Source organism: Fundulus heteroclitus, chromosome 10, assembly GCF_011125445.2.
Source record: "Fundulus heteroclitus isolate FHET01 chromosome 10, MU-UCD_Fhet_4.1, whole genome shotgun sequence".
Classification (NCBI taxonomy): domain Eukaryota; kingdom Metazoa; phylum Chordata; class Actinopteri; order Cyprinodontiformes; family Fundulidae; genus Fundulus; species Fundulus heteroclitus.
In genome coordinates this window covers 32314014-32338562 of record NC_046370.1, presented here as the reverse complement: position 1 = coordinate 32338562, position 24549 = coordinate 32314014, and the positions used below count along the sequence as shown (strand labels likewise).

The window sequence follows — 24549 nt, the reverse complement described above, 5'->3', positions numbered from 1 at the left end:
CTCAGACGTTCAATTTCACTCCATATCAGACTTTAATCATAGATCGACTTAATCATAAGGATTAAAAACCGCAGAGCTATTCATGCTGCCACTAGTGACACACAACTACACATATGCACCCTTCAAATAAATGAAAGAATGCCTACAAGCCGTTTGAAATGTGAAATAAAAGTCCACACAACATTTCATCTGGGTTTTCTACCATAACATTCCTCTCCCTGATGATCACCAGGGTGAGATTAACGGATTAACTGCGACAAGGTGTGCAGCATTTACTTTAATTGCTGTAAACGGTCAAATACACTGGTGCGTAATGCTGCGCTGTGGAAGCACTGGCACAGCTGGAAGACCTGCAAATGGAGGACCGACGCGGTTTCAGCGATCAAAGGTTTGTTTGATCTCACCTCACAGCCTCAGAGGAGTTTCAACATGGAGCACGGTGTGAGGCTGTCATCCGCCGTTTAAAACTGGGATCAATTTTACTTTTTAACAAGTTATTTTAACGTGTGCAATAAGCGTGTTCTGATTTACATTCTTGATAAACTCCTCTCTGTGATTTTTTTTTTTTTTTCACAGTTTCTCAGCTTTTTTCCCCAGTGGCTGCCACGTCATCATGATGAAAAAAGCGATCAGCTGACCAATGTTTAACACACATTATCGACCATTTATGGTTGAATCTGGGCGAGTAGAGCGCTGAACATGAGGCTGATCCAGGTACGCAAATGTTCAGGCACAGCTGTGATCTATAAAGGGAAATTGCGTGCGCATGGTTTTATAAATCTTAATATTATTTACCACACACCATTTTCTTTTTCTTGGCAAACGTAAACTTTCAGTATGGATTCCATGCAAAGTTTTATAAATGAGACCCCAGGGCCATTTGAAATCTAAACCTAAGAAGCTTTTATTCAGGAAGACTTTTATGTGATACTGTGGTATTTCATTTAAGGTTTTTACCTTTTATTATTCTTTTATCTGCTCTGTTCATTCTGTTTTTAAATTATTTTTACGATTTCATCTTAAAGCACTTTGACTGGCTGCTACAAACAGCTATCTAAATAAATATAAATATTGATTTATTTAGATATTTTATAAAGTCTGCCGTAACCAGCAGTGTTGTAGTCAAGTCACTATGCCTCGAGTCCGAGTCCAGGTTCGAGTCTCCAGTGTTCAAGTCTGAGTCAAGTCCAAGTCATAAAAAAAATCTGAGTCGAGTCCATATTGATCAAGTCGAGTCCAAGTTCCGCACTAAAGTAAGCATGGCCTACATGTTTTTAAACTAAAAAAAAATCCACACTCCACCACATTGCACTAATAATTTAGATATTAAAATCATACACCAAATAATATTATAATGAGATATTAAAATTATAGCCTAATGATATAAAAAAAAGGTTGAGTCTTTTTCTCAATTTCCGAGTCAGAATGATCTCAATGTAGGAGTCAGAGTCCAAGTTTGAGTCATCAGTGCTCAAGTCCAAGTCAAGTCACGAGTCTCTAAATTTAGCTAATGACTCGGACTCGAGTTCGAGTCTCGGACTCGAGTTCGAGTCTCGGACTCGAGTACTACAACACTGGTAACCAGGTACCGACCGAGCATCTTGCTGACGTAGGGTTCGATGTCGATGTCCTGGAGGTGCTGGTGTGTGTGTGCGTGGAACAGTCTGAGAGTAGAGTCCAGCTTGATGGACACCCAGATCCCATCGCCGTGCCAGGCCAGCTGACGGACCTGGCTGTCCTTTCGAGGGTGGGCGTCAAAGGATTTCTACAAGAACAACAGATCAGTGGGTGTAAGCAAACATGCTGATGTGACAGGGCTTTACAGACAGCATCGCTGAGCCGCTCATTTTTCCTTCACCTCTAGCTTCATGGCTCTGGGATGCACCACGTGGATCTTGTTCCTGTAACCACACCACACCCTGTCGTGCACCACGGTCATGCAGCGGATTGAGTGGTGCTGTTTTCCCAAGTCCAGCAGATGGTAGTTGGTCAGATCCCACTGTCCGTCTGAAAAGGAAAAGTCAAAACACTCAAAAACATCTACTGGACACTGCTGGCACCTCAGAAGCACCAGAGTTCTCTCACCTGTTCCTCTGTGGAAAATGGCTAACGTGCTATCAGACAGGCTGACCAGGACCCGTCCTTTCACGTGTCTGAGGAAGGACACGGGTTTGAACCAATAGACAGCGAGAGTAAAGTAAAAATAAAAACTTATAGCGGTCGTTTTTCTTCAGTGAACTTACACTATGCCGAGCACAGGCTTCTTCAGCTTGACAGAATGGAGACACCTCTTCCAGTGAGCAACAGACGAGTGGACGTACACGCTGGGATCAACAGAGGGGTTAATGGGCAGAACTGAACTTCCCCTTGAATACGTGGCCACACACACACAGAGGACAGGTGAACGTGACTAAAAACAAAAGCCTACCATCCATTCTGGGCCCCCAGCCACATGGTGGGCAGAACGCTGCTCATTTTCTGAGCTTCTTCTATCATCAGGTCCTGCTCCTCCACGCTGGGGTTGGAACTCACGCCATCTTTCAGCAGATCACTCTCTCTGTTCAGAGGAGACAACAGGAACCAGTGACATGTGATCCTCATCTAATCAAACTATACCGTAAGCTTTGGCACGGAGCCATCATTGTGCACAAGGTAGAGATGACAACTGGGGCTAGTAGGACCTCCAATCTCTCCTCTTAGAGTACATCGTCGTCATGACTTGAGTATCGTTACCAATTACTGGTTTTGAAGTATACCAAGGTTTTAAAAAGCTACCGTTTCAAAATTATTTACCTTTCCATCACTACTTCTATGGTTTAAGGTCCTTTTGATAAATTGCTAGAAAAAGCTCCAGAGTGGGCGGAGCTTGGAGCAAAGCTCCTCCCTTCCCCGTTTCGACTTGCTACTGCACCACTCAGTCTCCTTTTACCCGAAAGAAAGATGGCCGACACATTGGAACATGATGGGCTGGAAACTAAAAAACAAAACATCCCCCATTGTTGTTTATAAGGTAATGCTTGTCAAAGTAAAGATTGGAAGCCAAGAGTCTAGAACAGTATGTCTGCTAAACAGAGTACAGACTGGCTAATTTCAGTGCTACTCCATGAGGAGCAGAACATCAAGAAGCAACGTAAACGCTTCAACTAAAATCAATGGCTGTTTCCTCCATATTTTCCTTTAGCCTTCCACCACTGTGTATATCTTTAAAAACATATTTTAACAGACTAACAGTTTTTAGCTGGCACTGATACAACTATATTATTTTATTTGCCTACTTGTGAATGAACCTTGATTTTTCTCAATTACAACCATTCTTTTGAATTTTTCATAGTAATAGTTAAACTATTAAATTATTGTCTTGAATATAAAACAGCTGACATGCAACACTGTCAGTTGTGTTCTCAATAACAAATAAAGGACATTATTATTCCTGCAATAATCAGTATTACTTTAGCAAAAGTGATGTAACCATTGGTTTTATTGCTTCACTTTAAAAAAAAAAGCTAAATTGTGACGTACATTTTTTGCTTTATGTACCTGTTTTCAACATGTTATGGGGTATTTTACTCAACGTTACAATACCAACTTTGTGTAGACCTGAATATATATATATATATATATATATATATATATATATATATATATATATATATATATATATATATATATATATATATATATATATATATATCTTGCAAAAAAACTAACAGTGCACGTCACCTTAAAACACCAATCCCGTATAGAAACATGCTGGTTGCCATTGTGTAATAGCCCTTTGGTCTATTACACAATTAAATGCACATAAAGTTGTAGTTGTATGATAAGAAAATGTGAAAAGCATCAAGGAATATGAATAGTTTTATCACAAATGTAGATATGAGAAGCTGCTGAAATACAAAAAAGTATAAATCTAACACAACATAGACCATCTCGATATCGTCTCATCTCTCTTTTTAAAATAATCTCCATATAGTGCACAGGCCTATTTGTAAGTTCAGGGAGAAAAACTAAAATCAGCTTGTTTTGGACCACATAAGAAAGACTCCCTTACACTGACCATTATGTACAGGGCACTATCAATAATGTTTTAATTTGAATAAATGTAGCAATAGAAGTAAATGGTAAATGGACTGAACTTATACAGCGCTTTTCCAGCCATACTGACCAATCAAAGCGCTGTACACTAGAAAAAGTATGTTTAAATTTGTACTGATCAATAACTAGTTAAAGCCAGAAATGTTACCTCTGAGAATAGTTAGCTGGGGTCTCTCTTGTCTGCTGAGCTCCCAGTGGGTCTGTAAAGACGTGTTCTGTGTAGAGCCCCCTCAGACTCTCACTGTGGTCAAGAGGTCCAGCACTGGTCTCCATTGCCTCCATGGCTTCGTCTGCTGGTCTGGAGTCTGGGGTGAAAATCAAAAGTGCTATGGTTCTGAGTAAAAGAAGACAGGCCGTGATCCTGGCGGCTCCGGCTGGTTTCCTGCTCTTTACCTGCGCTCTCTCCTGTCTGAGGAACAGCTGTCGCTCCCTCGCCTTCGCAGCCCACCACCGTGATGCCACCAAGGATGCTGTCGCCACCTTCTGAGCTGCTATTGGCTGTCGACGAGCCACTCTCTCCCACTGGTCCGGCATCAGCGTTTAAGGACGCTTCCTCTCCAGCTGGATAGTCGGTCTCTCTCGCACCTTAACAATAACCAGAAGCAGCAGTGAGATCACAGCGAGCTCCACCGTATTCAGAACAAGTCAGCGGCCCGCGCTTTGAATTCACCGACCAGGCACGCTGGCGATGCAGAAGACGTGCGAGTTACAAACAAAGAAGCTCTCCAGGATGTTTCCGGGCTGGTTGGCGTCGATGACGACGACGTTAGAGTTGGACTGGGTGCTGGTGGAAATCCACACCAGGGAGGAAAACTCATCCTGATGCCGAAACTCATTCTGCTGCTCCTGCAAACAAAAACCCAGACAAAAATAATTAACTCATACCGGATTTGAACCACTTTCATACCACTGTCCTGTGCACTGATGGGGTTTGTTGCCTTTTTAAGTGAAGAATCTGCTTACCTTGAGTTCCTGATCCAGCTTATCGAGGCTACTCTGTGAGCCTTTCTCCTTCTTGGGGCTCTCGCCACCTGACACGTCACTGTAAAACACACTGGCTCCCACTATTGAACCCCCATCTCTGGTTTTCCCTCCAGACAGGTTTACACCTGCCGCACACCACAGCTGGAGTAGGGACATGAAGCGTCGAAAAGCAACAAAAAGCAGATTAATAATCCATCCGTACCACACACCGTTTGTGCAGTTTAGAAAAGACGTGTATTAAACGTCCACCCTTGTGAGTACACAATCTCCATGATAAAAAACGGTGGCATTATGCTGAGGGATGCAACTATAAAGCAATTCCGGAAAAACATGTGTGAGAGGCTTAAAAAAACAAAGACTTGAGTTGTTGTCCTGCTCGCCTTCCAGCAGGACAACAACCCCAAACATACAGCAGTGTGTTAAAATGGCCTAGTCAAAGTCCAGACATAAATCCAGACTTAAAAACTTGCCCTTCACAGATACTCTTCATCGAATCTGAGCTCCAATTATTTTGAAGAATCTAAAATAAATTCCTAGCTGTATGGAGAGATTAAAGACGTATACCTAAAAATCCTTCCAGCTGTAATTGTAGCAAAGAGGTGTTTCACAAGCGATTGACTGACTTTTCACATATTCATCTTTTATAATTTCTCCTGAATTTACAATAGATAAAATGTTATTTAAAAAAATACAGGCACATCTGTAACGTGATTAAACTGGATAAAACTGGATAAAATGGGCGTCAATACTTCTGTACATTGTGAAAAGCAGAATAAGAGACACCTTCATGGTGGGGTCTTTCTCATCCAGAGGCCTGAGGAAGACAGGAACAGGCAGATTCTTCATCCGGCTGTCTGCCTGACCTCCATTAGTCTGAAAAGTCAAACAGGAAGCAGCTCAGATTATGGCTCATTTTTCCTGCAGCTTGCATTCAGCATAAATAAAACACATTTCAGCTCAGGGAGCACACAGTGGATGTGTCGGGGACGTGTTAGCAGCCATCGTCTTACTTTGTATTTCTTGGGCAGGCTCCAGCCGTACGCTTGCACTCTGCCATCCTCCTTCTGGACGTGAGCTTTGACCTGTTTGTACTGAGCCCGTTTCTGCTCTCGCCGTGATGTCGAGCTCTCAGGTGGCGGTCTGGGGGACAGAACAACGGCTCACTCACGGCTTGTTTTACTAGCTGTCCCAAAACGAGTTAAACCGGCTGTTAAACAAAAGTTCACACAATTCTACAAAACTATGAAGTCCATATTTCAGGTTTTCCTTTACAATTGAAATTATATTCTTTGGAACCTCTTCATTTTGGCCTGTTTTTCTAAAGCCAAACCCTCACCCTGTGCACTTTGGAAATACAAGACATAGGGCTGGGCAAGTTAACGCGTTAATTTCGCGTAAATTCATTAGACTATTAACGGCGATATTTATTTTATCGCGCATTAACGCATGTTGCTCACATGCTTTCAGTCAGTGTCAGTCAGCTGTCACGGCAGCACTCTCTCGCTCCCCCTCCCCTCTCGTACATGGCTCAGCAGCGCCAGCCAATCAGCACGCAGGCTCAGCCTGGCCCGCCCACTCAGCTTTCACACAAACTTAACACACAAACAGCGGAGAGAGACCGCAGCAGCGGAAAAACATGAACAGAGGATGTAGCACCGTTTGGCTTTATTTTAATACCGTAAATGAAATCAAGCTGTATGTTTTGTAAAAAGCCGGTTCATTTCAGTGGAAACACAACAAATTTATCTAAGCACGTGAAAAAACATGAAAACGTCGAGCCACAGAAACGGAGAGAGGAGACGAAACTTCTGTCACTGCCCCGACAGACGTCTCTGACTGAGGCGTTTCAGTCCTCCAGGGAACATCCAGGTAGATCAGTGGATGGATGGATGGATAGATGGATGGATGGATGGATGGATGGATGGATGGATGGATGGATGTTACTGGAGCCCACACATAACATGTAATTAAGACCTTGAAAGAACCTAGTACATATATTAAAAAGTGTTATTTAAGATAAGATAACATTAGCTAATCCTTTTTTTATCCCACGACGGGGAAATTTATAGGATTAAAGCAACAGGCAGGTGCACACAACACAGACAAAATTACATAAGGATTGAAATATATAAGAGGTGGATTAGCGAAAAAAACACTGAACATAACATTATTATTATTATTATTATTATTTAATTGTAATAATAAAATAAAAACCACAAAACCCAAAAGGTCAACAGTTTCATGATACATCAAGCTTAGGGACTGGCTAATATACAGCAGGTCAAAAAAGGCCATATTTTGGCTGCAGTGCTTGCTGTTCTCTTATGAAGAAAAGATCAACTAGTGCACTAAATTCAATAGATGGGTTGAAAATATCCAGTATAAAATAAGTGCTACAAATGTTACAACACTTTTGTTCATATGGCAGCAGAACATTAAAATAAAAGTGCTCTTTACACTACTTTTGAATTCATTCTTAGAGTTTGTAAATACAATGCGATTAATCGCGATTAATCGCGATTAATCAGGGCGATTAATCGCGATTAAATATTTTAATCGTTGCCCAGCCCTAACAAGACACTATTATGATCTTATTCAACTTTAATATTTTACTGCAGCCGCCAAAGGAGCTGTTTTTCCCAAGCATGTTTCACATTATTTTTATTCCACTTGGTGTTTTCTGACAAAACAGAAAACAAAGTCCAAACAACAAATTGTTTCATTATGCAACATTCTGAAAATTCATAAACAGATTTTAGTAAATTATATATATATATATATATATATATATATATATATATATATATATATATATATATATATATATATATATATATATATAAATATATATATATAATGTATTTCTCAAGGCAGGTTTTATGACTACGCATGCTGCTAATCCAGAACGCTGCTGCCCGCGTCAAAACTAAAAGCTGCTTCACACAGCATGATTTTCACCCCGATGTCCCCCTTCCGAGAGAAGCCAATTATCGGCGTCTCTTAAGATATTCTTGAGAGAATATCCTGCCATGTGTGGTGTGATTGAGTCTGGTCTGTAGAATGGTGCGACCGTTTTGACCTCAAATCGGGGATATTCAACATGTCGGACTGTCTTGCACCCATGTGTGTGGTGTCTGCCAAAGACAAACGAGCACAGAGCATGTTGAATGTGACGTGTTATCAATCAGAAAGCAGGGTGCGGGATTCCCCGAGAGAGAGAAAAAAAAAACAACTCGCCACAATTTCATAGTGATGCAATCGTAGAGCCCCCAGTTGTCTCCGCTTCTTTAACCAACACCTTTTCTTTTTGTAATGTTTTTTTTCTCTGTTAAAATCAGTCCACAAACTATCACCATTATTCTTCCTCGTAGTCCATGTTTATTTACTCCGAACTCACGTTTGATCTTGTGAGGATTCGCAAGATTTTCCGTGTGATATGAATGATCTTAGGCGAAATCTGTCGGTGTGTGTACTGTACGAGCAAACCTGTTTTATCTAAGATTTTTTTTTATTGTTACGTGTGGTGTCTCTCAGGCTTTGAAAATCGGCCGACTATTTTAAAATCCTGCCGTGCGAACCAGCCTTAATACTAAGAAAGTAGAGTACATAACCCCAGTTCTAAAGTCCTTACACTGGTTCCCTGTATCTCAAAGAATAGACTTTAAAATACTTCTATTAGTCTATAAATCCCTGAATGGCTTGGCACCTAAATACATCACAGACTTGTTATCAGTGTATCAACCCTCCAGACCACTAAGGTCTTCTGGCTCAAATCTACTCTGCATACCTAGAACCAGAACTAAAGATGGAGGAGCAGCATTTAGTTCTTATGCTCCACTTATCTGGAACAAACTCTGAAAACCCGATTTCCTTTAAATTAAAGTTAACCTATTTGTTTGGAATTGCCTTTAAATGTTGAATGAATTCAAACTGTTGTAGTTCACTAAAACTTTATTAGATAAATGTTTGTAGTCCAACTCCTCTTGGTTCCACAGCAATGTACTTTCTTCGGTATGTTTTACGTTCTGTTCATGTACAGCGCTCTGAAATGTCTTGTTACTGAAATATGCTGTACAAATAAACTTGCTTTGCCTCAGTTCCCAGAACAGGCTCATTATCAAGAATAGATTTTTTTTTAAACCATCTCAAATAACCGAACCCCAAATTTAGCTCTTCTATTTGAAACTCTGTATTTCTCCAAACTAGGAGGGCTTTCTAGTGAAAACTGCAGCTAAGCTAACTAAGCTAATTTACTGCAACTAAACTAGCTCTCTCTGTTAATGTGGGTTTCTTTGGGCAGACTCACTCCTCATTGAGGAAATCAAACGCCTTGCTCTTGTCACTGGGCAGCTGCTGCAAGGTACTGCTCTTCTTCTTGACGGAGGGCTGGATCTGCGAGGTGGGCGCGTTGTACTTGACGTTGACCGGGGCCTCCCCCGTCGGCTTCTTGCCTGCTCCGCCCGACGAGCTAAACAAACGGCTGAAACTGGAGGTGTAAGGGCGGGGAAGTGGGGACGAGAGAAAAAGGAAAAAGAGAGGAGGGAAAGCACACAGAGACAAACGTATAGCAGGGTGGACACAAGCAGTAGCTCCAGCAGTAAGATGGGGTTTAACATACAAGGGGGAAAAAGAAGTCCTTTTTCACGCCACTACAGCATGCTAGCTTTAATCCAAGTCCCTGCCGTGTCAGTGCAAAATCCCCATGAACATGTCCTGACTTTCTAAACGTGTCTGGCAAGAAGGACACGTTTCTGAGCGTCTGTCCTTCAGGAAAGCTAGAGCGCAGGGAGAGCGGGTTAATAAAATGCAAACACTAGGATGTTAGTGAACAACACAGAGCAGAATAGGCCTGTCCAGAAAATACTAGAGATGCACCGAGAAAACGGCAGGTAATGAAGAATCGGACGACATTCTGCTTGACTGGTGGCACTGACTGATGATCAGTGAATGCACCATACTAAGGTCACCTTTAGAAAGACGCTCTTTGATGTGAATGAAGTTACTGCAGCAAGATGACCAAGTTGACCATCTGCAGCATCAGTGGGTCGGTTAAATTAACTTAGAAAAAAAGAAAAATGCCATTTGAAAAGGAAACCGTTTTCCACAGTATGTTGACATGTCTGTAGTTAATTTAGGCTGTCAGACAGCGAGAAAGAGCGAAGCTTTAGCGGATAACAGGAAGAATGAAGTTTATCCTTTTTAGCTTTCACCCGTCTGTCACTAATAAACTGGATTTGAAAATGCTGACATCGTTGTAGAAATCAACAAGTTAAGCAAGGGACATTTAGGTAATACACACAGAAACTAGTATTTTAATTATGCTAGCCTTGCTAACCATTCAAATAAAATGACTAAAGCCAATTTAAATAGTCAAATCCGTAATGTTTTAGTCATTCTATTAAAATAGTAAAATCCTGTTTTGCCACAGCTGCTCGCTTCTTCTGCTCCAATTTTTTAAAATCCAGTTTAAACCAAAGAATTTCAATGCTGTTCTTGCATCTTTATATACAATTGTTGCCAAAGAAAAATCAGGATCATCTACATTCTGTAAAGTAAAAAAAAGAAAAACTGGATTGTATGTAATTAGGATCTGAATGTGACTATTTGATCGGATTATAACGAAACGAAACTCGTTGATTTTACGTGAATATGGCCGAATTCTGATCGGTGCATCTCTACTCCGTTCCTTTATACTCTACTTTAAATACATCAAGCACTGAACTTTGAATTTGGTAACCCTGATTTACTACTTAGCTTTTGCAACAAAGAAAAACACAAGTTTCCTTTCCCTTTGCAAATATAAATCAGGTCTGTGAAGTCTGTTTGTGAACCAATTGTGACTATATTCCCACTAATTTGAACAACACACCTCCTGCAGAGACGTCACAACATTAGGCAGAATATAAAAAAGGGACACACAGAAACAGGGTAGAGACAGGACATTTGTCAGACGTTGCCCCAAATAAAATCCATCCTCAAACCACACCAAACTCTTTCCATAGAAAACTTAACAAACGAGGGCGTTGCCAAACAACTCTGAGGGTTAACATCATATGCAACACTTTCTGGTTTGCTCTCATTTGTTAAGAGTTTTGGTATTAGAATGTGAATTTCAGAAGCAATCCAAGATTTACCTACATCCTGGAGAAAACACCCAGAGAAAATACAAACGAAAGGTCAAAAAGATACTCGGATCACAAAGCAGGTAACATCTGAGGATCTCAAAAGAAAGGAAACGAGGCGCTTACAACTGCCAAAGGCTGGATTTCTTCTTCTCTGGAAGAGCGGGATTCTCCTTTGAAGCGCTGAAAGGAAACAATAAATCTGAAGCCGTTTCTTTTATAAAAACAGCACATTCATACATTTCTACTTCAATCATCTACCGCACTACAGGGAATACCCTTCATTTTCTCTCTGCACAGCGTCTTGCAAAAATATTGATAACCCTTCAAGTGTTCCACATTTTGTCATGCTACAACCAAAAACTTTAATGTATTTTATTATTTATTGTGAATCTATGTGATAGACCAAAACGAAGTTGAGCATAGCTGTAAAGTGGAAGGACAAGCATACATTGTTTCCATATATGAACCTGAAAAGTGACAGGAAAACAACATTGTTGAAAGGTGGAAAACTAACAGCGCATCACCTTAAAACCTATGGTAGTGGTAGCTTCATGCATTTTCAGCATGAAAAAGGAAACTGGTCAGTTTATGTGAGGATAGATGGAGCTAAGAACAGGGTAGCATTGGAGGAAAACCTGTTAGAGGCTGCAAAAAGACATAAAAACGGATGTTCTCCTTCCCACAGGAAAACAACTCATACAACCATAGATAAAAATGTAAAGGTTTATAATAAAATAAAAAGGCAATGGTACAGCCATAGCCATAAATCCAACTATGTAATAAGCATCTAGATATGCAAAGCTGGTAGAGACTTAAAAACAAAAGACTTGCAGCTTAGACTCGAAACAAATATACTGCAAACCTTTCAAATGACTGAAATACTTATTTTGCAGCCAATCATCCCTTTCCTTCCACTTCACAGTTATGTTCTCTTTAACGTAAGGTGTCAAAAAATGTATTTCTGTTTGAAGTTGTAGTGTGAACAAATCTAAAAAGGCTTAAGAGGCATCCATATTTTTGAAAGAGACGGTGGTGTGCGTTGTGTCGAGGCTCATTTGTAACTAAACGCAGGCAGTGAAGCAGGTTTTCGGCCCTTTTTTGTGTTCTCACCGGATCATCTCTGTCCATCTGACAGCTTCCTGCAGCTCCATCAGCCTCTCCTTATACTGGTTCCTCTCCATCAGGACTCTGGCCATCTCCACTCTGGTGAAACGTTTTCTCTGGGCTGTGGGCACGTCACTCTGCACACGCAACATAATCATGAGACCAAATGAGAGACTCGGGTCCACTCACCCTATGATTTTTGTTTCCAGATGCTTACGTCGTCCTCATTTTCAGTCTTGACCTTCTGTTTGGCCTCTTCCAGCTCGGCCTTAACTCTGCAACAGACGATCCGTCCGAGTTGGTTAGGTGATGATTGCCAGCAGAGATATCTGTGAGCTGTTTCAGACCAACGTACCTCCTCAGCTCCTCTTCCATTTCTTTGTTCTTCTCCTCCAGTTTGGTCTTAGCCTGGGTTACAGCCTCCAGCTCTCCTCGCAGAACCTCCTTCTCACAGGAGAGTTCATCCACTTGGGCGATCAGATCATTCTTCACTACATTCAGAGCATTTCTGTCAACACATTCGAGTTAAGGGTCTACATTAAAACACAAGATGGGCGATGTGGCCTCAATATGGGAACAGGATGCATGTTTACACATTTCCCTGCACATTCTGCACGGGCACACTGCTAATTACAAGATGTATACGGATTTATTCAAACGGTAAATCTGAGATTTCCACGCTGTTGAAAGCCATTTATCAGGTGCGCATGATGCCTGAGGCTGGCCCATCTAGATCACAAATCAGAGGGTGTGATTGGTGGCAGCACAAGTGAAGCTTTAGTGTTAGCATGGGACACAAAATAGTCTTTACTGTCCCACAGTGGGGAAATCCAGGTGTCCCAGCAGGAAAGTGAAAGCCTAACGGAAGTATGCAGATAAACACAAGGGTAAAAAATATAAAAACAAAAAAGGAGAATGAGAGACTCTGTAGTAAGGACACATTTACAACATAAGAAAAAAAATCCTGTGCAATTATTAAAAATAGTATATTCAGGTTAAAAGAAAGTGCTGCTGAGTACGGTGATTATAAATGTAGCAAAATTGTCATGTATATTACGCATAAAAACAACTATTTACAAGAAATTAGAAGACATCAGTCTCCTCAGCAGGTAGTCTGCTCTGACTCTTCCTGTAAAGAGCATCAGTGTTATAACTCCAGACCAGTTTATTGATCAGGTGAATTCCCAGGTACCTAGAAGAGTCCACCATCTCCATGTCAGCTCCCTAGATGTTCTAGGTCTGCACCTGAGGAAAGCCAACAGCTATTTGGCTTTCCCTACATTGATCAGGAGATACTTCCACTGGGACCAGTCTGCAAAGTCCCGTGTCCGTCATACTCTGACTCTCTGAATGATCCTCTTCTGACATCAGAGAACCTTTGAATGTGACAACCTGGGGAGTTCCTTGTGGGGCCCACATCCTGAAGGCCAGCCAGTCAGAGATACAGCCCTGCAGGCCAGTATCCACTGGGACAAGTGGTAGTCCAATCCTGACAGCTTCAGCTTATCCCTCTGATTTTTCTAGTCCTTTTAATACCATCCAGCCAAGTCATGTCTAAGAACAGGATCCTGACAATGTTTCCAGGCTTCTTCAGATGGTCAGAGCTCGCTGCAGGAGGTAGATGATTGCCATATCCACCCCAAACAGTCATGTTTTAGGACTACAGGAGGAAGCCAGAGAGTGTACCGAGAGGGAACCCATGAATGCATGGGGAGAACATACGAAATCCATGCATGTGGACCTTCTTGCTGCAAAGCAATAGGGCTAATCACTGCTCCATTGTGCAAACCATGTACCATCACCGTCTCTTTCACACTTGCCTTGCACCAATCAGCAAACTCCTACTTTAAAGGCCAGCCTATCACTGTTAAAAATTAATAATGCCCAACTATAGAGGGCACATTGTGTTTGTTAAAATGTCCAAAATCCAGTTACACATCACTGAATTCACCCTACAATCATTGGCTCCATAATAAAAAACGCAGACAGACAGAACATTGTGCCACAGGAATGCCAGGTCCAGGTGAGTTACGGCCGTTTTCCACTAGTACCAACTTTGGCTGCCTCGGTACGTGTTGCTTTTTAGACATTCCCGTTGATAATAGTTACACTGAACCATTACTATTTCTAGTACCCAAGTCAGGGTGAATCCATGGATTCCAGGAGCCTCATCTTGGTCTTCTTCATCTGCTCAAACAAACAGTCTCTCAGTTCTCTCCAGTCTTTCTCTTCTCTGTCAACTCCTTAATCCTCGCTCGTCGACCTACTCTAAGTCTGATAAATAACATAAGACTGAGCAAATCACTTCTTAGCTATGTATCCATGTCCTCTGATGAAACGTTTTTTGTGCCGCATAAACATTTCGTCACTTTGCCTTGCTGTGCCTACGTTTGCGGCCGTACCGAACTGAATCAAACAGGCTCTTAGCAAAGCGAATCGCACTGGGACAGTGGAAAAGAGTCATTAGAGGAGGACAGCAGACCGTTTCTATCCGTGCACACTTCTGTGTCCATACTGACATTAAACTAAGTCCTTAAGGTGGATCAAACCCAGCTGACCCAAGTATTTTAGAACAACCAGGGGGAGGATTAACCCAACAATAGATTTTCATTCCTTCCAATGCCAAAGGTCTGGGGGAGGTGGCAGTGGTAGACCTCTTAAAACAGGCCGTCTAGGAACACATTTTTAGAACCTGTCCTGGGATTTTGGTTGGGCCAGCTGTTTACCGCCTGTTAATCCTTTGCAGCGTTCTCATCATGACTACCTCCAACACTCCCAAAGCGGAGTCACCAAGACGAAAACAGTTAATGGTCCCTTTGGTCTTTTCACTTCTTCACAGAAAAAAAAGGGAAAATATTTGTGCCACCCCGTCTTAAAGTATGAACATTAAACAGCTGAAAATGAGCCACAGAATCACCCTGATCATTCTGTGGGGTGTTAGTGCTCCAGCTGGATGTACCTATATTACAGAGGAAGTTTGTGAAATTGCAAAGAGGACTAAACCAAATGTTTTTTTTTTATGTTTTATGGTTTTTGGTTTTATGATTCATGTGAGAAAGATCACAAAATAAAACTTGTATGTATATGGAGTACTAACTTGGTCTCCAGCAGGTGGGTGTTCTCATGGATGAGATGTTCAACCTCCCGACCCATACCTGAAAAGGGACATTCGGGCCCAACGTTATTCAGGCAGCGAGTTAGTAATTGCATTTAGGTACAATTATCATTTAGCCAGTTGTATTTCTCTGTACCTACACTATTCACCTACGTGACGAGTTTTCAGTCTTACCTAACAAGTTGCAGACTGACAGTGAAAGTCATAAAAAGGATAATAAGGAAAGGTACATTTAAAACATTGTCGTTTAAACATTTCTACTCTAGAACGTCACTATCCTCATCACTATAACACTAAAAAGGATCCCTATGAGGAGCTAGATGAGGGAGGACAATACAGAGACCATCTTGGACACAGTGAAGGCAGCAAGGAGAGAACCCCTGATACACACCAGAGAACTCATCTGTGAGGATGTTTAAGCCCGCAAGCCAAGGCAAAAGACAATTCAGAGAGCTCGAGTAGAGTCAACCGTTATTTTGTAAAAACAACAGCCAGAACATTATAAACAAGAGAGCAAGGTGTTTTACCTAGAAGGTCAGCTCCTTCATCCATGTCGCCTATGAGGTCATTTCCTGCAGAAGCCAGCTCGTCAAACAAAGAGTCGTTGTTGCGGTCGAAGGCAGGATTCTCTATGCCACCTTTAGTTGGTGTGCTGGCCAAAAGTCACAACGCGTATGAAACAATCATTGTCACAAAGAAAAAAATGTTTCAGTGGTACAAAAACCTGGACAAATTTTTTGGAGTGTATTTCCATTAGTTCTGTTCTTGACCGTGACCCACAAGATGTCCTGTACCTTGTTCCTCTGCAGCCATCGAAGTCCATGTCCAGCTCAGGAGTCGACTCGATGATAGCCTGCACCTCAGACTTCTCCGTGTTCTCCTCTCCATCTGGAAAAACCAACATAATACAGTTGTGGCTTTCAGGAGACTGAACGTTTAATTACATTAGTTTGTGTCAATACTCCAAACCTAGAGACAAACCAAGAATGAGTTCAACACCTCTGCTCAGATGAGAGTAAAACATGGAGAAGCAGCCCAGGGCTAATGGGTAGTGGAAGGAAAGATGTCATTTCAAAATATTTAATAACTAAAAACTGCAGCTGACTGGCTTCAAAAGACAGAGTCCACTTGTGTGCAATTTAATCCCAGTACAAATCCAGTTGCTACATGAAGGCCTGCAAGGTTCGGTCTGAGAACATTAGTGAACAAAGACCTTAATGACAACTAAGGAACACAATAGGCAGGTCAGGAATAAACTGTGGAGATGTTTAATCAAAAGCCTTGAACATTTCAAGGAGTACGGTCCAATTTGTCTTCTGTAACAGGAACGAGTGTGGAAAGCTCCCAAGACCTGGCCATCCCTATAACATGGCAGGCTGGGCATTAGAGCTGCACAACAAATTGAATCATAGTCATTTGCAATGTAAATGTTTGCTATAGTATAACCAATACGTTATCTACTGCAACTTGCGTGGACTTCCACTTCATTGTTGACATACAGTACATCTTTGTGTATAACGCTCAAAGAGAGTGGTGGGGTGAAGCGCACCATGTACTCTGCATAGAAGAGTTCAACCTGTTTCGGTTGTTATCTAAGCCATTGACATTTCCATGCAAATGTTATCTAAGCCATTACAAGGCCTTTGTTGGCAGTAGTATAAAGCTTGGTACTCCACATTACTCCAGACATTTTGAATTGAGAAAGCTTCCTGGAGAGGAACCGAAACGTCTTCAACTATGGAAAACAAGTCCAGTTGCTTTGTTTTTTACTTTTTTTTGGGAACTCTGCATAGAACAAATAATAATGGTCACCTTTACTTTTCACCGGTGAGGTGGCAGATCCCTGGATGTCTTCTCCAACCTGACCCTTCTGTCCTTGCTGCAGTGTTTCCATGTTCTCTCTACTGTCAGACGTCTCACTTTTCCTGTCCAGGTTCCTGTTGAGTCCGTCTGAAGATTCCTGCTTCTTTTCCGGCGTGCTCACCGACTCCATGGTCGCATCAGAAGCAGCTGTAGACAGTGGTGTAGAAGAGGCGAGTGCATGTTCACCATTGGCCACTTCATGAGGCGACAGAGCTGTGACAGGACCGCCGCGAGAGGACAATGGAGCGTTGGCTTTAGAGGATCCATCGCTTAAGGACACAGCGGCGACCGTTTTAGAGACATTTCCCTGGTTGGCTGGTGTGCTGGGCTTGGAGGTTCCCCGGTTTGCATGGCCCAATTCATCCTGACCGGGAAGAAAAAGAAGGTGGGTTAGAGACAAAAGCTACAAAAGTTATGTGCAGGGGAAGTTAGGCCCAAATGAGTGGGTGTGACCAAATAAACTAATCTTCACAAAATCAAACTGACGCCAGCAAATGTTGTCAAGCCTGGGGAACCGCAGCCAATTCGAAGGGAAAGTGATAAATATTTTCCTCCAGAGGAACAATTAGAGCTGCTCAGAAATGGGGATCTGTGTTGTCCACAGCAAAAGATGGTGTAATGTGCTGGTGATTTGATTTTGCATGGACCAACAGACTTGAGAACTTTAGGCAAAACAAGTCGACTAAAATCCAGAAAACACAACATGCAATCTTAGAGCTGGAAAACAAGGGAAATGGCAGATGCTGAATTACATCTGGACTAAGCCTGGTATTTTGGAGAAAAACATCATAGGGGAGATGCATCAGGTCCTCGTGATTAACTGAGTAAACAATCCACAGGATAAAACCAAAAGCTGCTGACGCCACCGTCATTGACTGTACAGATCAATTAGAAAGAGTTAAAAAGCAGCTCCTCACTCTTCTGATTCTTCTAATGTACCAGGATGTCAGAAAGATTATTAGGTCTCCATGAGGTTTGAGGATGGCTTCAATATACCCAGAAGAGACAAGTGTTAAATAGCGTTAAATAGCGCTTTTCTTAAAGCACTTCACACTAGGCCAATCGTACTTCCTAATACAACACATCAGTTTCTGCTTTTATAAGACTGCAATTCATTTGTTTTCCTTTACTCCTGTTCTTGGTTTGCATCTTAGGTCATGATTCTGTCTCTGAGGCATAAATACCCTCATTGTTACAACAATTAACTAACCCATAATAAATAAGCTGAGATAAGAGGTGCTGATGGAAAGGTAGACAATAGATTCAGAATCCTGAGTTAGGCTCATATAGACATGCTAAGCCAAAATAAATCATCAAACCAATTATTAATTTATGCCAATGCTCAATTTGAATTCCGACATTTAGTGTATTGCTAGATCGTTAGCTGCTAAACAGCTGCTGAAAATTCAATTTATTTCTATAGCACCAATTCACAACACGTCATCTCAAGGCACTTCACAAAGTCAGTTCAATCACATCAAGACAGATTGGTTAGAAAGTTTTCTATCTAAAGACACCCAGCCAATTGCATCACTTCTGGCGTATATGCTGCATACACTCAGAGTGAGTGCTGCAAGTAAAAATATAGTAGGTGGATATCATGCATTTTAAAGTGTTAGCATTATTTGAGATGTTGATATAAAACCACTTCTGCATCACTGCAGCAGAAAATACAGCCAAGAAAACAAACAGTCTTATGGATGCCAGCGTTGGAAGACCATGGAGGTCTACCTGGTCGAGAAAACTGCCTTGTGATATTCCACCAGCAGCTCTGATTTGGGAAAATAGCTCTTCAAACTGAGAAAGATGAAAAAAAAAAAAACATACAAATAATTTTCAGTCACTGTACAATTTATCAGAGGGAAAAATGAAGAAAAGAGGTTTACAACTATACTGTTATGGGAATTAAGAAATGGTTTTGTAATAAACCCTGAATGAGCTGAACAAACATGTAAAAATAGTGTTTTATAGCCATCAGGCTCTACCCACCTTGGATAGTTAGGTTTGCCGAATTAAGTATTGTAATGTTTTCTTTTATTTACACAGCAAATTTCAAGTGTTTTTTTTCCCAGTGAGTTTGACTTTTAGCTTTTAAGTGGCCGAGTTGGACACTGCTAGTGTTGCTTCCTCCTGCTCAGTGTGTGACCTACTTGGTGAAGGCTCAGTGTGTAAATAAAACCAGAACCAATTTAGCTCGGTGCCATCCTGATATTCTAACCCTGCATTGTTTTCTTGCTGCTGATCCCCTACACCTCTCCTCTATAAATAGCTAATTGCACATGGAAAAGAATCAACTAGGACAACAACAAAGGAACTGATTGGATCGCGGTAACCTTGAAAACAACAGATGCTGCATCACATGACAGACGAGCAGCAAAGATTCCTCAAACACTGAACAGGTCAATATTAGGGGATGTATTTTTCCTTTACTCATTAATTTCTCATTGTTTTCTCTACCTACCTGATCCACACTCTCTCTCCAATGAGCACAGCCTCTCACGTTACAAGCTGGCGTCACCATCTTGTTGCCATGACAGCACTGAGTGGCCAATTAGGGTGAAGTGCCCCTCTCACTAAAGTGATTCTACCCAAACCGCCCAACAAAAATTACTGGACAGTGGAAAAGTACCAAACCATTCCTAATTTCATCATGTTTTGCTTCTTTGGAGTCACACCGTCTTGTATTCTGCTATATTTAGACTTATTTTGGTCCAATCCCTGTACCGGACCATGACAGCATTTTGTATAGTGTGTGGGTCAAAAAATTTTGATAAGTGGAGGAAAAAAAGAATGGCAAGGCCTAAAAAAAAACAGCAGATAGAAATTCTCTGAACTCTATGAAATAAAAATGAAATCCAGCAAAAACGTCACACAGAACCCGGGAGATTGGTCCATTCAGTTGATTTTCAGCTCACAGCTCTTTGGGAATCACAATGCTAGTAAAATAACACCAACTTTATGTGCACAACACTCTAATCTTTGGTATTTTTAATAGATGCAGCTAAATAAAATTAAACTAAACTATATGAGTGTCATGCAACTAGTAATAAAGTACCTAGTTACGCAGTTGATTATGACCAAATGACTCACATGTGAGAGTAAAGTATGTTAAACAACATTACTCTGTAGACAAGTGGGGAAAAATTTGTAAAAAAGTAGCCTAAGTCTTTAAACCAAACAAACTCTGAAAAACCTGTTTGTTGCTGAAGACCTTGTTAAATATTAGAAGAATGTGTGGTTCCTCAGAGATAAAAAGCCTTGTAAAAGCAAACATACTCCAACTTTTCCAGTTTACAACCGCCAACTTTAAAGTATTTTACTGGGATATAGCTCAACAGCGTAATGCATATGCCTACTTGTTTCCTCCAGTGGGAGGAAATGGATCCCTGGTTTACAAAATACTTCACAAGTAGTGAAGTAGTGTTAGGTTTCTGCAACATTTAACGATTTACTTGTAGACCAAAAAGGTGCTAGCCTCGTGAGACCATCCTGATCTCGCGAGCTTTCAAGGTTTCAGTCACAGATCAGTCTGGCTACTCTCCGTTAAAGAAAATTTGGAGCAGTTCACCAAACGAACGTCCAATCAGCGTTGGCTTTGAGGCGGGTTGAGGTGTGACGCAACGAGAAGCGCGACAGTTCAGTCTAAAGAACATGGCGGCTTCAGCCGATGCAAGTTTTATCGGAATTACAGAGTATTACTTTGCTGAAAGAAGAGCAAAACACTGCTCTGGAGGCTTTTCTCAGAGGAAAAAATGTTTTTGCTCTTCTCCCGACTGGTTTCGGAAAGAGCTTGTGGTTGTGTTTTCGTCGTCGCTGTTAGTACGTCATATGCTTCGTTGATCTGATTGGTTTATTTGTCCCGTCTATCACCAACATAGGCCAATCAGCTAACCCGTATTTTCGCCCCTTCCCAAAATTACTTCAACGGAAGGTTTCCAGATGGATATGCGGAGCAAATCCATCTGGCGGAGTCAGGTTAAAAAGGTGCATGTTGGGCCCATCTGAGCCAGAGCACTTCTTCCTTTGGGCTTCATGATGCCGTTTGCTCACCAATATGCTCTAACGAACCTCTTAGGCTTGAAAAACAGACGCATTTAAAGTGAGATTAAATTACAAACAGGATTATTTACACTAGAGGTTTTAAAGAGGTACAAGACCAATAGGGCTGAATATAAATGCACATTGCACTTTTCAGATTTCTTCTGACTGATCATGCATCATTTTCCTTCCGCATCCCAATCATTCATTACTTTGTGTTGGTCCAATTGCAAAAAAGGGATTAAAATGCATTTATATAGCACTTCTATCAACAACAGAATCACAAAGTGCTTTATAACAAGGAATAAAAATGCATAACACAGAGTACATTGAAATATAGAAAGAAAAGCACATTGCCATGAAAAGCGCTTGTCTAATTAAAAGCCTGCTTAAATAAAGTCTTTAGTAGCTACTGAAGACAGGAGAAATTAGCAATAGCATGATATCTTTTACATAAAATCCCAAGAAAATACATAAAGACAAAATGCAAGTGAAAGGGTATAAAAAAACACTTTTGTATTACAACAAACATGGTGGGAGAGAAAGAAGTTGCAAATCTTTAGAAAATACTAAGGAACAGATAAAAAGGTTCCCAGGAGACTAAAACCATATCAAGAAGATTTTAAGAGACTGAAAACTTAGTCTGCTGTTCACAAAAGAACAAAAGTATCAAAAAGTATCCATAAGGCAGAATAAAAATAGGTTACTAAGAGTCAACCTACTTTCCCAATCATGTTTATTGAATCAGTGTGAGTGTAAAATACAATCAGAGCCTTATTGGACTCATTAATATTCATGATGGAGCCTTGCTGGAAGTATGATCTCCAACAGCAACAATGTGAAAGAGACTGTGTCTCCTCCACCCTCCCTCGGGGGTTACGGCAGGCCCCAGAATGGTACCACTTCCCTTCTCCCTGGGCTCCAAGTCACCCCATCACACATGCACACGAGCTGCTAAAAATTCAGGACACACTAAACCATCCGTTCTCTCTGAATAGAAACGTACTCCTCCTTCAGACTTTACTGGCAGAGGATGTTTCCATTTGGTTCCTCCGTGCTTTTAAACAAGCTGGACACGATGTCATCATTTGGGTCCGTGGGAAGCTCACCGTGCCCGCCTGTCTGAAGGTCGGAGTCGTTTCTGGTTTAAATCGGCATACCTTGAGGCTGGTGTTGGACTGCGGATGGCTCAGGTTGCTGAATCTCCACGGTTCAGACGGGGTGTCAACGGGGTCCCTCTGGAATTCAGGGGTCGTGCCATCGGTCCCAGGAAGCTGGAACACCATGGAGATGGGGCGCTCTTTCCTACACACAAAGAGAAACGGTCGGCGTGGACTTAACACTTTCCACTCAACGGCTTTCACTACTCAAGGTTGCCTGTTTTATCAAGAACAGAAACAACAACAGCGTTTCTAAACTCTGGCTCCAAACTCACGCAAACAGATGCTGACCTCTTGTTTGACCTTTCATATTTAACTCTCCGACACGACAAATAGTGACATTTGCCTTTTACTTTTATTTTCCTCCCTTTCCCCTTCTGTTAAGTTTCTGCGCTCTGATATCACAATACCCATATGTTTATGATTTTTCCTTTAGAGAAGGATCAATGCATGACGGTAATTAAACGTAAAACTGTATCAATTAACATGCTCAGGTGGTCACTGGAACATTTAGAAGCATAAAAATACATCTGTAACCAATGTCATCAATTTTCTCTGCAACAATAAGGTTGTAGTAGTTTTTAAAAGATCTATTGTAATTAAAGGCTCAGGTCACTCTCATAATAAGTCATTTGATCAGATAGATTAAACACACATTCGACCACCTTCCCAATATGGTGCCACATACATTTCCCTTTACATCAGAGCCACATAATGTAAAGGGGAAAACAAATCCTATGCTAATAATAAAGCTGTGCATCGCAGAAAAACAGCTAGCTTACCAAGACAATGCGTCCGCCTAAACAGACATGGCAAGCAATGACAGCGTTAATGAGAGAAGCAGCCTAGAGACCTTTAGTAACTGGAGGAGCAGCAAATATCCACAGCTCAGGTGGGAAACTATGTTAATTATTAGTCAGGTAGTCAAAAAATCTGGCCTCGACAAACGAGGGAAGTAAAAAAAGCCGTTTGATGTTTGCCACAAGCCCTGAAGAAACAGGAAATATGGGAGATGTAGTTCTGGTCAGATAACACCAAAACCAAACTATTGTGCCTTGCGTGCAAAACTCTGCTCAAAAATGACCATTGCTCATCAGTGTTTCCCATATTGTTTGGATGGTTAAACATGGCGGTGGCAGGATCACACTGAGTGGATGCTTTTACGAAGCAGGGACACAGAGGTTGGGCAGATGTGATGGGAAGATGCAGCTAAGCATTAGGCAATATAAAAACAAAAACAACAGAGGCAGTTAAGACACTGGGGCAGGGGGTCTTTTCAGCAGGAAAACCACCCTTAACTTCCTCATATTTGCAAACTGCTATTTAAAGATATTTTCCATCCTAGCTGCCATTGCTTGATCTAACTGCCAAAGACCTACGGGCAACAACATTTCCAACAAAATTAATTTCAGTTTGCTGTGATGCTGTGAAAACGTTGATTAAGCCTGAAAACTGTTCTCTGTAAGCCTCACTGCAAAAATGGAACTAGAAATAAGTAAAATGTTCTTAAAATTTGTGTATTTGTCCTTGATTTGAGCAGGTAAATAAGATGATTTGCGAATGGAATAAGAATTTTACACTTAAAATAGGAACTATTCTACTCTATCATCTTATTTCAAGTGCAAGATGTCTAATTATCTTATTTTAGGGGTGAAAATACTCATTCCATTGGCAGATAATCTTATTTACCTGTTCAAATCAAGGATAAATACACTAACTAAGAACATTTTACTTATTTTTAGATCCGTTTTTGCAGCTCACCTACATTCACCGAGGCAAAGGTTAGGCGGGGTGAAGAGTTGAACAGTGTGGGCCGAGCAATGGCTTCCGCGGGGAAACGGTGACGGTGAGCAGGAGCCCAAAGCAACGCGCACACTGCCATGTTGAGTTCAAACAGCTCACACGAGGGCCACTGATGGTGACAAACACTACTGCTGCCTTTTGAACTGATCATTGGGGCTCATTTTACGTCAAAGATATCTTTAGCGCGACTTTGCTCGTTTAGTAAAACATCAAAAAACGACTACATTGCAAATCCAAAAGGGAGGTTGTCAAGTAATGACTC

General features: G+C 41.3%; 1 protein-coding gene across 10 annotated transcripts in view; it reads right to left on the bottom strand.

The window, feature by feature from the left end:
* The window catches only part of spag9b (sperm associated antigen 9b), a 58460-nt gene that overhangs the window by 5036 nt on the left and 28875 nt on the right, over positions 1-24549 (bottom strand). For 2 of the 10 annotated variants that reach the window (XM_036142521.1, XM_036142527.1), the window contains 25 exons: positions 22485-22629; positions 19018-19083; positions 17236-17650; positions 16218-16311; positions 15951-16075; positions 15815-15826; positions 15598-15612; positions 15406-15463; positions 12664-12816; positions 12526-12583; positions 12315-12445; positions 11328-11384; positions 11217-11220; positions 9386-9567; positions 6090-6219; positions 5863-5952; positions 5059-5220; positions 4770-4941; positions 4489-4680; positions 4244-4400; positions 2429-2557; positions 2244-2324; positions 2086-2153; positions 1859-2007; positions 1594-1765 (listed from right to left, as the gene is read on the bottom strand). In XM_036142521.1, coding sequence (XP_035998414.1) covers positions 1594-1765; positions 1859-2007; positions 2086-2153; positions 2244-2324; positions 2429-2557; positions 4244-4400; positions 4489-4680; positions 4770-4941; positions 5059-5220; positions 5863-5952; positions 6090-6219; positions 9386-9567; positions 11217-11220; positions 11328-11384; positions 12315-12445; positions 12526-12583; positions 12664-12816; positions 15406-15463; positions 15598-15612; positions 15815-15826; positions 15951-16075; positions 16218-16311; positions 17236-17650; positions 19018-19083; positions 22485-22629 — 3017 coding nt within the window. The remainder of the gene's footprint in view (positions 1-1593; positions 1766-1858; positions 2008-2085; positions 2154-2243; positions 2325-2428; positions 2558-4243; positions 4401-4488; positions 4681-4769; positions 4942-5058; positions 5221-5862; positions 5953-6089; positions 6220-9385; positions 9568-11216; positions 11221-11327; positions 11385-12314; positions 12446-12525; positions 12584-12663; positions 12817-15405; positions 15464-15597; positions 15613-15814; positions 15827-15950; positions 16076-16217; positions 16312-17235; positions 17651-19017; positions 19084-22484; positions 22630-24549) is intronic. The other 8 variants (XM_036142525.1, XM_036142528.1, XM_036142520.1 and 5 more) reach the window with 7 other exon arrangements.